This window comes from Sciurus carolinensis, chromosome 4 (genome assembly GCF_902686445.1).
Source record: "Sciurus carolinensis chromosome 4, mSciCar1.2, whole genome shotgun sequence".
Taxonomy (NCBI): domain Eukaryota; kingdom Metazoa; phylum Chordata; class Mammalia; order Rodentia; family Sciuridae; genus Sciurus; species Sciurus carolinensis.
This window is the reverse complement of record NC_062216.1, coordinates 8,050,210-8,065,238: the sequence shown is the minus strand read 5'-3', so window position 1 is coordinate 8,065,238 and position 15,029 is coordinate 8,050,210. Positions and strand designations below refer to the sequence as shown.

Here is a 15,029-nt window from a genome sequence, read left to right as displayed (position 1 = left end):
AGTTTTAAAACTCATTTTTCCCAATCATCTATTTTCAGTAGCAGGAATGGCAATGTTTAATGAGTTAATGGCAGGATAAGCATTTGGGGTAGTTTTATTAATGTATTTGTAAGTATGTGTGGAAATGTGTAGTTGACTAAAACCATATAAGATAAACATATGTAGTTCAGAATATACAGGTTTTGTGTGTAGTTAGCTTATTGCATTAAATTATTGACCTTAGCTTAAAATAAGGATTAAAATTGCATTTAAAGAGATCACTGAATGTTACTGTTTGTGAAACTGAACTTTCTGATTCCACTTATAAACTATCTATAAATCAGTACCTGGGAAAATTTTACTGTAACCTTTTGATACAAGGAATAAAGTATAAAAAATTAAACAAAACAAAAAAAGATATGAGGAAACTGACACCACCTGTTGTTTATAACTTGGAGAGTGATAAACCTCTTTTTCCTTTTCTGCAGTGCTGGAAATCAAACCCAGCGCCTTACATGTTAATCAAGTGCTCTACCACTGAACTACACCCCAAGCGCTAAAACTTACTTAATTCCAATGGCTGTTCTCTGCTCTGTACCCGCTGTCTTGTCAGTTTGTGTATTTTTAATTATCTCCCATAGTAATAAATAGTGGAGTATCTTTAGGCAACTAGTCAAAAGTCACTGAACTTTTTAAATGAATCTATATTTTTATGATTTTTCTCATAAACCTCAATTATTTCAATGTCAAACAAAAAGCCAGGATTTTTCACTAGAAGAAATCAGATAAACATAACATCATTTGCTGAGAGCACATGTAAAGTCAACCACTGGAAAATGGCAACGCTTAGGGGACAGTTTTTTTTTTTGCATCCCACAGAATCCTCCCAGCAGTCCAGAATTTACCTGGCATAAGGCTGACTGATTAACATATGGATAAAGTATGCAAACCCAAACAAAGCAAATACTGTTGAAGACAGAAATAAAACTACTTCTGATTTCTGACACATGCGTATTAGATCTCAAATGACAGACTTCTATGGTACAATTTTGATGTTCTGGATCACTCTGAAAATACTATGCACATCACTAATTGCAATTTTACTCAAAAGCAGGTCATTTTTTCCACTATGTTCCCTTGAAAATTCATGGGTTTTTATTGTTAGTATTCACTCAAAAACAAGTAATCTTCAGAGATTCTCTTTATATTCATTCTACTTGAGGAAGTATCTCTGTCTAAATTTAACTCTCTCATTCTCACAGCTAAGCCTGTGTTTAGATTTTTGAAGTGAGGGGAAGAAGAGCATAAATCAGATGAGGCAACTTTATGTAGTTAAATGTTTCTTTTTCCTTGATGGTATCAAAAGGAAGGGTCTTACTCATTAAAAGATTAAGTATGATCCTAAATTTCTTCTAGTGTTTTTACAGCTTAACGTTTTATATTCCATCTTTAATTCTTTTCAAATATTTGTTCGTTTTTTGCAGTGCTGGGGGTGGAACCCAGAAACTCAGGCAAGCTGGGCGAGCACTCTCATCCACACTGTTAAATAATTCCTTTTCCCTATGCTGATTAGAAATGTCACCTTTACCTCGTACTAAATTCTCACAAATGTATAAATTTATTTCTGAACTTTATTCTCTGTCACCACCTATTTAATTTCCCTGCCAGTGGCACACAGGTCTAATTGTTGATACAACAAATCTACTTTCTGACAAGGTAAGACATTTTCCTCTTTCTAAATTTTTTTGGTTTTCTTTTGTTTTTGGACTATTCGTTATTTACAGTTCTCAAAACAATTTTACTCAAGTTTCTCAAAAAAATCTCACTGAGGGGCTGGTGGTGTTGCTCAGATGTAGAGCATAGGACTAGCATATACAAGGCCCAGGTTCACTCCCCAACACCACAAAAAAAAGTTCAGCATCTTCTTAACCTTACATTCCATTAAGTTTATGGATAAAATGAAAAAAATACTATTTTACCATATGAGATTCCCACCCAGTAATAAGCAGATATATAAGTTTCCTACACATCCCTACCCAGACACACACAAAATTTTCTAATGTAACTATGACTGGTACCCTAGCCCCATGAAAATGAATATCCTTATTTGTAATGTTACATATCCACTCTTTAATTACAAAATCTTAACAGCTACAAGGACTTATTTGTTCCAACACTGCTTGTAATCCCGGTTGTTTTCCTCAAACCTACTACAAGAATTTTTTCAAAATTAAACAGAATTATTATAACTTTTACATGCAATATCATCACAAAAATATATTTGTATTACACAAAAGGCAAAGAAATGACCTACATTTTTTGCAGACCATTTCAAATTTAGCAATCTTTTAAGGATGAGATTCATATTTGGATTTAAACAGAAACTCTGAGATGCCTAAGTGCAAACCCTTAAGCCAGCCCCAAGAAACTTCTAGACACTCATGTTTCCAAGGTAAAGGCATTTAACTATGACGCTGTTGAGGGACCAAACTTCACAGTACCAAGTCATGCCTTTCCCAGTTGTTCCATCATATTTATTAAGAACACAAATCCAATACCCATCCCCCCAAGTGGAATAAGCCTGAAACCCAACTCAAGGTGTTTCTCAAGTCTGGCTGCCCGCCTGATCACCTGTGGAATTTTGGAAGCTATGATGCTTGCGTCCTGCCTTGGGTATCTTCTCCTGAAGGTCCAGAAGTGTCCAGGCTCTTCTATTTCTTTAAAAGCTGCAGAGTTTCTATTCTCTGCCAAAATTGAGAACCACTATTTTTAAATATCCAACATGAGCAAAGACCCATAATATACTAACTGTTCCCTACTTATAGAGATGGGACAGGGACAGAAAAATTAAGGAAAAAAAAAATCTTCAGCAGCCCAGGCTCATCCAGCACTGAGTAGAGACCTGCATGACTATTATACCAAGTCTCAACACAGAAACACACAAACAAAGCTTTAGAATGTTCAAGCTGACGGTGCCGTAATGAGAAGTGAAATGTTTTTTTCTTTTTTTTCTCCCCTGAAAGCCACCCTATACCCCACCCATCTCCCAAGATAAAGGACAGTTGACCCTCACTTTAAAAATAGCCAACACTATAAAGAATTAAGTACATCTTCTTCTCTATGAAGGAGAAGAATGCAAGTACACACATAAAAATAAATTCTCCGAAGATTACTGATTTGGTCATAAGATTACCTTCTGGTGAAGAACTATTGCTCCCTGACAGAGAGAACCACCACCACATTAAGTACAAAGGTGGCACAAAGGCACAGAAAGGACAACAGCCAAGAGAAACGTACACATAAGCAAACTCAATACTGCTCCCAGCCTCAAACCCTCCAAGAATATGATCTCACTTTCTAATACTGACAACACTGTACTGAAGTACAGCCTGGAGTGACTCAGATTTCTGTTCCGAGTGCCTCACGTGCCCGTTATCCCTAGGAAAAGTACCTGAAAAGTGGAGCACACAAAGTTGCACAGTAAGTTGCATGCTTAGTGACTACTGCCAGCAAAGCACGCGTCACACAGACGGCGTCCACAGACCAGTGCTCTCAGAGGCGGGCTCATACCAAATCATGACACAAACTGCTCTTCCATGCTCCAATTCTCACCCCACCAAAACTACTTTCTTACATTCTGTAAAATCACTTGGTGAACGAAATGTCAAGTATATGCCATCATTATGGGAAAGACAACAGGCACAGAAGTATATGCTTCGATATCAGGGGAGACTAAACGGTCTTAAATAGGCAATGTGCTTTGTCCAAGCAAGACTCAAATAATTTTAGAGTTAAAAAAGGGAAAGAAAATTATCTGAAGAGACAGTTATTCATGGTTTAATGGAATCGGTTTTGACAATGTACAACTTCACTGACATATTTTCTTAGCAATGTGGCCCAAATCAAATGATGGAATTCCTAGACCTTAACCTTTATGTCATGTGACCATATGAAATAGAGATTTAAATCACAAATATGATGAAGGAAACAACTACAATCCCAAAAGATCTGCTGGAAAAACAGATGATGTGTGTTTATGCACAATGACAAGCAACTGTTTGCCAAGAGAGGAAAACAAGAATAAAACCTTTCTCCAAAGCTCTTACATATGAATGATTTCGGTGCAGGCAACATGCCTAGCAGGTATTAAGGAGCAGACCTTGTTGCTGGAGCAGTTCGAACAAAGTCAGCCTACTGGAAAAGTAAAAATAAAATTCTCCTTCAGTAAACACTGCTTTTGAAATACAGCTATGTTGGATGAAACAGCACGGCTGAATTAGCATATCCTTCAATACTTTAACTCTATGGATATTTAGAGCTATATTCGAATCTTGAAAGAAGACTTAAAAAAACTAGACGTACTGAAATCACAAGCCACACGCACACATACATACACACACACACACACACACACAATTTCATTGCAGACTTTGAAAGTTACATGAAGATCAGGGGAGAAAACACACACCACACACACACACCACTTAAGCAAATTCAAAAGCTAAATTTACACCTAAAATGTACTTTTCAATTTGTCCCCAAAATCCACACTTCTATTCTGCCCCAAAACAATTAAGATTCAGCTGAATAGGGGAGGGGAACTAACACTTCATTATGTTCCAAAAACTTACTGCTAATAAATGCCATGGGTTATATTAGAAATATTTCTCTCAGGAATTTTAACCTGACATCAACATTCACACTGTCTACACTCAGAAGTCTAAGCCATGGAGATAGGTGACCTCAGCAGAAGCCTAGTTATTAAACACCTATTGTTCAATTCAACCAGTATTGAAAATCTTTCCCTTCCCCATACTTTTTGTCCCTCTCCCCCTTCACTGTCTGAATCCTACCAGCCTCCAAGAAACTGAAAAAAGGTATTAATAGCATACACTCAGAATGAACTGGGGGGAGGCTAAATTTCAGATTCAAAACATTTCCAAATTTTCATTTAACCTCAAGCTATGCTCACAGCAGTTAAAAGTTAATTAGCATTTTTTCAATTTCATTCCCCCAATTCTTATAAACTTCACAGGAAACAATTTATCTATAGACAAAACGCAGTTAGACAAACGGTATCTTGGTTCAACCCAGAACACCAGTAAACAACTGTGGGAAGACCTAAGAATATAAAAACCACTCTCATTTCTCCTATCCTGAATTTGCATATCAATTCTGTAGGGCAAAGTTCTTGCATTGACTCAAATGATTTGACTTAATTCAATCCCATGCTTTCCAAAACGTTTTTATTTAAGATTCAGAAATGACAGCTGGACAAAGCAACCAAAAGACAACGAACCTTCTTACAATTAAGCTGAGTATGTACCTCAGTTACCTGAGATGCTGAGGCCTAAAATCTACTGGGCATACGGGAGCGGGCAGCCTAGGCCTTCTCACAGAAGCATGTACATGAAGGGCTTTTCCTTTGTAATTTGTCTTCTGTAAGATTTTTTTCTCTTGCAAATGCTCTCAACTACAATTCATCGTTTTGTGAATATACACACAAGCTGATGCCAAGTTGGAGGGCACAGAACCAAGGTTTCAATGGGATCATTACCTTGGTGTAACCAGTAAGGTGGTCAGATAAGGCTCCAGGGAGAAAGAGCACCTGCAAGTGGTTTTTGAGGGATTCAGCTGGCACATGGAGAATTCAGAGAAGAGGAAAGGGCCGCAAAGCCGCCTGAGTCTTGTGTAAACAGTAATCACTTACACACTGGCCTGGCTACCCAAAACATAAGATGTCTAGGATAACTGAATTTCTAGAGATGAGAGTTAACAGCAAACGCCTGCTGCCATCATCACCCACATCCAATTTTTAACCTGTCACTAAGAAAAGGGCACGTCTAATCCAGCAAAAAAGTCATTTTTCCTTCAAGGAGGGCAGGGGTTTAGAGTCGTTCGCAGGGGCTGGGACTGCGGGAGAAGGAAGCGTGGAATGGAGTTCTAAAATGAAAAGCAGCAAGGGTTTTCCACAGGGCCCCACACTGGCCACTGCAGAGAGAAAACGGGGTAAGAGGAGACATGTCTCACCCAGGGGCAAAGCCGAGTGCAAACCGGCTGGGGAAACAGCCCCCCCGCCACCAGGACGCGAGTTGGGGTGCAGACAGAGAGCGCCAGTGGCTGGTTACCTTGGGATACAGTGGAAAGGGACAATCAGGAGACAGAGGTCTGCAGAGAAGGAGGGGAGGGAGGGCAGCGGCAGGGTCTCCGCCAAGTGTGAACCAGGGATGAAGACAGGCAGACAGCGGGACCTGGGCACCCTGGGCCAAAAGGCGTGGCCAGGATCCGGATCGAACCACGGTCCCGAGCCGCCCCGGGAGTGCGCGGCCACCCCTCCTCCTCGCCCCGGCCCGTCCGAGGGCCCGCCGCCGGCCCCCGCCCACGCCCGCAGAGCTTACCTCCACACCTGCCCCATCTGCAGCAGGTGGATGACCGACTGCCAGATCCACACGGAGAGGCGGCACAGGCGCTGCGCCCCGGCGTGGCCGAGCCCCCCGCGCCCGGGCCGCCGCGGGCCGCGCCGTGGCCGTAGCCGGCCCCCATCATGGGGGGGCCCCGGCTGCTGAGCCCCTCCACGGCGCCCAGCCCGCCGCCCGTGTAGTCCTGCACGAACCAGCGGAAGCTCAAGCTCTGCACCAGCAGCGACGGCACCAGCACGAAGAAGAGGGTCAGCCCGAAGTAACCGTAGTCCCCCTTGCGGTAGTAGTCGAGGGCCAGCCACAGGTCGGTGCCCACGTCCCCGAAGAAGACCAGCAGCGCCAGCACGATCCACAGGCAGTCGAGCCACGGCCGCTCCACCTGCGGCGGCTGCGGACGCGCGGCCGAGGGCGTCGGGGGGTGGCGGCCGTTACCGGCGTCCGCGGGCGGCTGCAGCGGCTGGTCCCCCCGTCGGCGGCGGCGGCGGCGCTGCGGCGCGGCTTCTTGCCCAGGAGGGAGCGCAGGCAGGCGGAGCGGCAGCCCCAGTAGCACGAGGAGGTGTTGCAGCAGTGGCAGATGTGCAGCGAGCTGCTCTCGCCGGGCTCGCTGCCGTCGCCGCCGCCGCCGCAGCCGCCTCCCCCGGGCTCCCCGTCCTCCTCGCCGCCGCTGCCCACCGCCTCGTCCAGGTTGTGCAGCTGGGCGAAGCCCACCCCCACGCCACCGCCATCGGATTTCGCCGCCATCTTGACTCTCTTCCCAGCTCCGGAGGTTGGGGGGGGAGGGACGGGTGGGGGAGAAGGCAGGGACCGGGGAGGGGGGGAAACGAATGGAGAGGAAGGGGGGCGGGGAGGAAGCGGGGGAGCAAACGAACGAGGGGGGAGTGGGCCAGGGAACCCCCTCCGCTTCCGGGTGGTTGGCGTCACTTCCGGGCGAGCCCCCCAATCGCACGGCGCCCGCAGCTCCCCGGCCCTACCCTCCCGGCCAAGATGGCCGCCCTTCAGTGCCTCAGCTGCTGGGCGGGGGCCGGGGGGTTCTCCCCGCCAGGGCTCCCCTTCCCCTCTTCCGTTGACCCCGAAACCCATCAGGTTGACCCCTCGGCGTTTCAGAATCCCGCTGGGCCGAGTGAGGCGGTCCAAAGTGATCCCTGGAGGGGGCAGTGCCAGACGTTTTGGGGTCCCCTTCCTCAGCGTCGCAGCTCACAGCTTTCCTCCTGGAGAAACGCCCCCTAACACCCTCCCGGCTGCTGGCGGAGGGGCGGGGCCTCTGAGGGAAGGGGCGGAGCCAGTGCAAAGCAGGTGATTACGTGTCACTTCCGGGAGATAGGATGACCTCATGTGTAGTTAGACACCCCCCCACACCAAAATGGCTGTGTCTCACCTCTCTGGCTGTTTCCTTTTTTCTTTTGCATTGCACCCTTACTCTTTTCTTATGTTGAGGGGCCATTAAAGGTACATGACTCAGTTTAGACTCCCCCAAACAACTTACTGATTCTCACTTCTATTTAGACCCCTCTCTTCCCCTCTTACCTCTGCTGACCTCCTGATTGTCTTGTCACTGACAACTTTACCATCTTTTCTAATAAAGTTTCCACCATTCCCTTTAGAAAACTCCAGGCAAAATCCAGGTAGAAATCAGCCTGGTTGTGCCTTGCATGTTGGAGTAAGGGCATAATGGGCATATTGTGACCTTGAGTATATTTTCTGCAATACCAAAACAACCAACTTTGTTTTAAAGTGTGTGACTTTAAAATTCCCTGACCCTAATTTGGAAAATTCAAAACTAGCCAGAGCTTCACCTGTATGTATCAATAACTTGTTCAGGCTACTAGAATGTGTGAAGATTATCATTTAGAATTTTTTTGGTGCTAAGGCTATGTTGGTAAACATGGCTTTAAATGAGTGAAAATGATATTAATGTGCTATATCATTAAAATAGGTGCAGGATACACTAATTGAACTTAGCTAACAAATGACATAAGTGAAGCAGCACTGAATGGATTTGAATTACAATGATCTTCCAGTGAAACTGTATTTTCAGCTAGATAGGGCAAGCTACACAGTTGTGGTTATTACTAAGCAAGTGAAATTAGCATTTTGGAGTTTAAATTTTTTAAAAAAGAAACACCATCCCCCTAGAATTTTTTACACATATTTCTGATTCTAGTTCTCCCTTAAGTAAAATCTAATAATACTAAAAACTTTTTTTAGAATGTTAAGAGGACCAAGTATGTCATATTTGTATGGCATTGAGATTCTGAGGAAGAAAGTTGCCTTTGACAACTTTAATAGTTATTTTTATATATGACATTTAACACTAGCACACCTACTTAAGTTTTGAGAGGGACAAGGCAAGACAGGGATACCATGTTGTAGACCCAACTTTTCATGAGCATATGTGCCAAGATAAAACCTATAAACACTTTGAGAAAGTGCTTATAGAGAATTTTTACAACCCCCCCCCCTTATTTGAGTGTGGGGGGAGTGATTCCAAAATCTACTTGGGAATCAAGTCGCATAACTGTATCCTTTTATTTCATGCTATTATTAATTCCTTATTTCTATTGTTGTAAAACCAAGAGCTAACAGGTAAAGATAATTTCTGCATACAGATGGAATTCCATTTCTTTTCTGAATTTGAAAGAATAACACCTTAAATGGCATAAGTGTAGTAGAGTACAACTAATTAGGTTTGGATTTCCGTTCCACTATGATACGATGAATACTGCAAGCAGGATAACCTCTTTAAACCTCAGTTTTTTTAATCATGGAATAACAATGCTTTCTTTGAAAATTTGCTGGGTGGAAATCCATTCATAGCTCTCAATATGATACCTGATAGGTAGTAGGATCTAAATAAACTAATTGTTCTTGTTATATTACTATTATTGTTATTATGCTTGCATAATACCAACATATATCTACTTAAATTTCTTAGTAGTTTTGGTATCTCTAATAAAAAGCATTTTGAAATCCTTCTAGGAAAGGTGCAGTTAATTTGTGCTTTTAAATATATTTTCTGTTTAAGCTGTGAGGCTATGATATGAGAAACAAAAGCAGCCAGTAATGGCATATTTATGATTTCTATTTCTCTATACTCTGAAAGAGCATAATCTAGTGAAATTAACTAAGTAAATTACACTCACTATATAAGGCTGACACATAAAATTATGAATCAAAAGTGTTTATCACAATTGAAGTTTCAAGTAGATACATAAGGTTCACAGACTGTCAAGTGATTTCCACTTATATTTGCATTTTCAACAATTTTGTCTTCTTTGGAAGGGGGGCATATTGTAAAATCCAGAAGGTTCTAAAATTAAAATCAGTTACAACGATAATAAAACCATCACCAAACTCACTGAGAGGTTAACAAATTTGGACTATGCTATGAATCACTATGCTATGCCCCTAGAGTTTTGGGGCAGTTAAATGGGCACTCAATAAATATTGGATAACTGATTAATTTTCTGTATAACTGAAATTTAACCTTTCAAATGCCAAAAAAAGTATTTTATATTTATGATGTAAATCTTCATGAAACCCATTAATGTATTACAGAGATGTCTCCAAACATTAGCTAAATGGGGGGGGGTTAATATAAAGAAATTCATCACCCTGACCTGCTTTCTGCACACAGGCAGGTAGTCAGCATTTTATTTATTTATTTAAGCTCTGGGAATTGAACCCAGGCCCTTGCGTATAGCTCTCTACCACTGAACCACACCCGTAGCCCCAGTTAACCTTTTCTTGACCACTCAATCTTGAGGTACCCTGTGCTAAGAGTTCTGAGTATCTAGAAGTCCACCACCTTTTTGGGTGGTGGTGATGGTGGTGAGTTTTTTCTTAATCATTTTTTTTTAAATCTCTGCTTTCTATAGTTCAGTCAGTTAACAACTTTGGCCCCTATACTTCCACTCCTATATAATAGGCTAAGAAGCCAATAACAGAGCATGTTTCAATTACATATAGGCAAATACTAAATATATTTTTGAGCTTCTGTTAGTATCGTAAGATACCTTTAACATATGGAAATTATGACAAATTTAAGCTGTTTAGGAGCCTTTAGGGTTTTTCTTTTCAATTCTCTGCTCTTTTCAGAAAGGCAAAAGGGGAAAGTATTGAAAGCTATTATGTATTAAATGCTCCCTCAAACATTCATTTTAATCTCAGAGTAGTCCAAAAAGGCATGGGAATTGGTTCCCAGTTTTAAAGGTCTGGAAAACACCCTCAGTTCTGCCAATTGACTTACCCTGAGTCACACCCCAGGGAGGTAGGGTAGCTGTGGGTTTGAATCCAGGCAGGTGTCATTCCAAAGCCTATGCCATTTACCTACCTTGCCATGTCCCAGGCAGCTCGTGTCATCTCTAAATGAAGCCAGCATTACTGTGTTAGTCGCAGGAGGGACCCTATCAGGGCTGACATGTATCTAGTAGACAGGAGGTTTAAATTGCGATGAGGATGGGCCCCAACAAAAGCAGGTTGAAGGGGCTTCCTCATACATTCTTCACAAGGTGTGCGCCTGGGTAAGGCTTCTGAACAGTAGGTATCCTCATGAATTCCATGCCCTGTATTTACTGATTTCTATAGAAATAGAACTTCTTTGCTGCAGAGTAAGCTCATAGAAACCATTATCCCTCGAAGCTACATGTCCACAACTGATGATAAGAATTGAAGTAATAGCAAGCGCTCTCGTGCACTGTTGCTGGTGGTGCAAGCAGTACCACCTCTACAGAAGGGAGCTAGGCACTGTCCAATAAAATTACAATGTAATTATCCTCTGAGACAACAGTCCTTATGGGAAGTGATCCTACAGATAATATGTGCACCTCAGAAAGTACATAGCTGCTCATGTAGCAACATTATTTGTGTAGCATTTTTTATAATACTAAGAAAAAACAAAAGGGGAAAAGACCTCAATGACAACCCAAAAGGGAACTAGTTAAATGAATTATGGTGCTTCCACACAGCAGAATATGATGTAGTACTATTGAATAAAGATAGTTTCCTTTTTTTAATGATTTGTAATGACTTGCAGAATGCTTTGTTTTACAAAAGAGCAAGGTGCAATACAATAGAGCATGCTGCATTTCCTGTAAGAAAGGAGAAGGGAAAGTCTATTCCTGTTTGATTATATTTGCATAAAGCAACGTAGAAAAGTTACCCAAGAAAAAAACAGTGATTACCTATAGGATGGTGGTAATAGTGTGGAGAAATCGGGTCTGAAATGGGAGAAAGATAATAATTTGGGGGTTGGGTATCGAGGGATGGCAGTGAATATGTGTGCATGCAGACATAGAAATTAAGGGGCTGTTCTCTAGCAGTAACGCCAATGAGGAGTATTTTGTAAAGGTGTTTGTTTCTTAAGAACTAGTTCCAAGACTGTAGGTGCAGCTCAGTGGTAGAGTGCTTGTCTGGCTTGCATGAGGCTTGTGGTTGCCCCCCAACACTGAAAACCAAGCAAAACAAAACTGTTTCTAACTCCAAGATCCATGAATCGACTTCAGCCTTTCTGGACCTTCTTCATATTTTTATCCACTGTATCTCCTAAGTAAGAACAATGAACTTTATGAATTCACTCCCCAAAAGCACAGTACATTGTAACTTCATCATATAACACTTATATGAAATCAACTCTTCAAGCTCAACCAAAAGAAAATGAGGAGCAAGCAATAATAGATCAAATCATACAGGCCATTTCAGAAAATGAGCATAGAGCCTTCGCCCCCAGGTTGAAAGTGAGATGGAAAATGGAAATCAGCCATTTCCACAGTAGACCTATATTTCTTGGTTTCTCATATGATTGTCTTGCCAGGAAAAGTGTGAGTCTAGAGTAAAAGATTTGTGTTCATCCTACAATATGACCTCTGAATTCAAGCCAAGTGCTTTCTCTGGTCCTCAATTTAAGATATAAGATTTGCTCTGATGCTGGCTGAGTTGATCTTTTGACAAAGTGATATGGTGTCACCAATACATAGAAAATGTGGAGCCTTTGATCCTAACCATCACCACCAGGACCCCAAGTAAAGTGAACTCCCATAGTGGTATCATCTTCAGATTTTAGACCTATCTCCTGGTTATAGTATTTCTGCATGTGGCAGACTCTAAGTCTAACTGAATTCAGCAAGCATTTATTGAAACCTACTATACATTCAATTTCATCAGGACAAAGAAATGTGAAATAGTTATTGTAAATTACAGCTCTATAATAGGAAACAGACACCTACAAATAGGAGTTAATGAAACAGCATTATCAACAAGTCATGACATGAAAAATTAATGATTAAAGAGTATAACATGGGATCTTTGTTTTCATCAGGTAATAAGTGCCTAATACATGTCAGACACCAACTTTGAAGCCAGTACAAATCGGGGGGGGGGGGAAGACATACCTTTTTAGGTGATGATTAAATTATGTCTTCCTCTGGGTTTTCCCCTTTTTCTTTAAATAACTGTTTCATTTGGTTTTTTAATCACAGGAGGCAGGCTCTGTACATAAATCCCCTACTCTTCCTTTAACTTGCTATAGTATCTTGGGCAAAATACTTACTTATTTAAATCTCTGTTCCTCAACCATAAAAATGAAAAGAATAAAATTCACTTCACTTGATTTATGACTTTGACCCTCAGGCTTATTTTCCTATACAGTGTGCTAATTGTGAGATCAATGCCTGGTACACAGTAGGTGTTAACTAGGTATTGGTCCTCCCTCCCTAGTCACTCCTTCTGTTTATCTCCTGTGGCTGCTATCACAAATTGTCACAAACTTAGTTGCTTAAAACAAGACACATTTATGACCTTACCTTCTGGAGGCTCTGGTGGGTGGCGTGGGACTTGATTCCCTTGTCTTTGCTGGAGTGCGGATTCTTCCCACAGCCCCCAACCCGGGCCCCTTCTATCTTCAAAGCCAGCAGTTATTTACTCACCTCTGCTTCTGTCATGTCTCCCTCCAACTCTGATGTCCCCCTCCCTCTCGCCTTTACAAGCACTTACCTGGATCATCCAGAACAATCTCCCCAACTCAAAATCCTTAACCGAGTCACACCTGCAGTTTCTTTTGTCATGTAAGATGATAAGGTCACAGATTTCAGGGACTAGGATGTGGCCAGTTTTAAGCAGCCTTTTTTCTGACTACCACTTCCTTTCACCTTTTCCTGATATGCAAATGTGAACGCATCACCCTTTGCCCTAAAACTGACTCTGTACTCCAATGCTTTTTACCGCCATAATGCCCATCTCATGGGGTCATCTAATGACACAGAAATTCCAAGAGCAGCATACAAGAATGAACTTCACCTTTTACATGCAATGCCCTTGTTACAAATGAAGAAGAGGAAGCTAACCATAGAAGACAATTATCTATTTAAGTTCACACTAGTTGCCTTCGCCCAAAGACTGGAATTTAAATTTCTTGATATTCAAGTCAGGGCTCTTTCCACGACATTATGATTCATATGCCTTATAAAGTTTCATAGATTATTCCTTTTCAGTGTTTGATATCTCATCCTTTATTTCTTAATGGAAAGAACACTGAGCTTAGAAATTGTCCCAGTCAGAATTTTCCAGAGAATCAGAACCTGAGCAGATCATATATCTGAGGAGCTATATGATAGGAGTTGACTCATGCAATTATGGTCACCAAGAAGTTCCACAGTCTGCTCTCTTCAAGCCAGAGATCCAGGGAGACTGGTGGTTTAGTTCAGGCTGAGTCATGAGGACTGGGGACTATGGTACATAAGTTCCAGCCTGAGTCTAAAAGCTGAACAATCAAGGGCACCAATGTCCAAGGGCAGGAAAAGATGGATCCCAGCCTCAAACAGAACATTTGCCCTTTGTCTTTTTGTTCTGTTTGAACCCTCAAGAGATCGATGATGTCCACCTGCGTTGGTGTGGCAGATCTTCGCTCAGTCTACCAATTGATATGTTAATCTCTTCTAGAAACGCCCTCACAGACACAACCAGAAATAATGTTTTGCGAGCTTTCTGGGCATCTTCGTCCAGGCAAGTTCATATGTGAAATTAAACATCACAGAAATAGAAAAAAAAAATAGGTTTTTGTTCCACTGTCAACATTTGCCAGCTCTGTAACTTAGATTAATTCAGATTCAGTTCTCATATAAAGTTAGAATTAGCATCCTACTTTCCTACAAGGCTTGTGGTGAGAACCTCTCTCATAGGTTATTGAAAAAAAAAAAAAAAAAAAACAGGAACTATTTTTATCCAAGTTGAGGCCTCTCTCTAATCTCTCCAACTTGTATTCCTTTTCCCATCCAAGAAGCTTACCTGCATCAGAATGATAACCTACATGCCATCATCCTGCTGTGAGAAGTGTCATGGCTCACTAGTGCCTCTCATACCAAACCCAGTCTGCAGCCTTATCTTCAGATCTTCCATAATCTCTTCCATTCTATGTAGCAATATTAATTCCACTCTTGACCAAATATACCTTACTCATAAAAATGCCCTCCTCTCCCACATGTACCCAGCACCTTCCTGCGCTGGAACTTATGAACTTATCTTTCATTCATTATGAATTTTTCTTCATCTACCATTTATCTATTATTTCAATTCAAATTAATCAACTTTCAATGCTGGTCTACTACCAAGAAGTTATCGTGCCTGCAAGGGTTTCAACTT

At 41.7% G+C, this 15,029-nt stretch overlaps 1 protein-coding gene across 1 annotated transcript in view; it reads right to left on the bottom strand.

Annotated features, from left to right (window-relative positions):
- The window catches only part of Xkr6 (XK related 6), a 244,250-nt gene extending 237,111 nt beyond the window's left edge, over nucleotides 1-7,139 (bottom strand). The window contains 3 exon segments of the mRNA XM_047548271.1: nucleotides 6,378-6,453; nucleotides 6,456-6,867; nucleotides 6,870-7,139. Coding sequence (XP_047404227.1) covers nucleotides 6,378-6,453; nucleotides 6,456-6,867; nucleotides 6,870-7,139 — 758 coding nt within the window.
- Nucleotides 7,140-15,029: the final 7,890 nt, after the last annotated feature.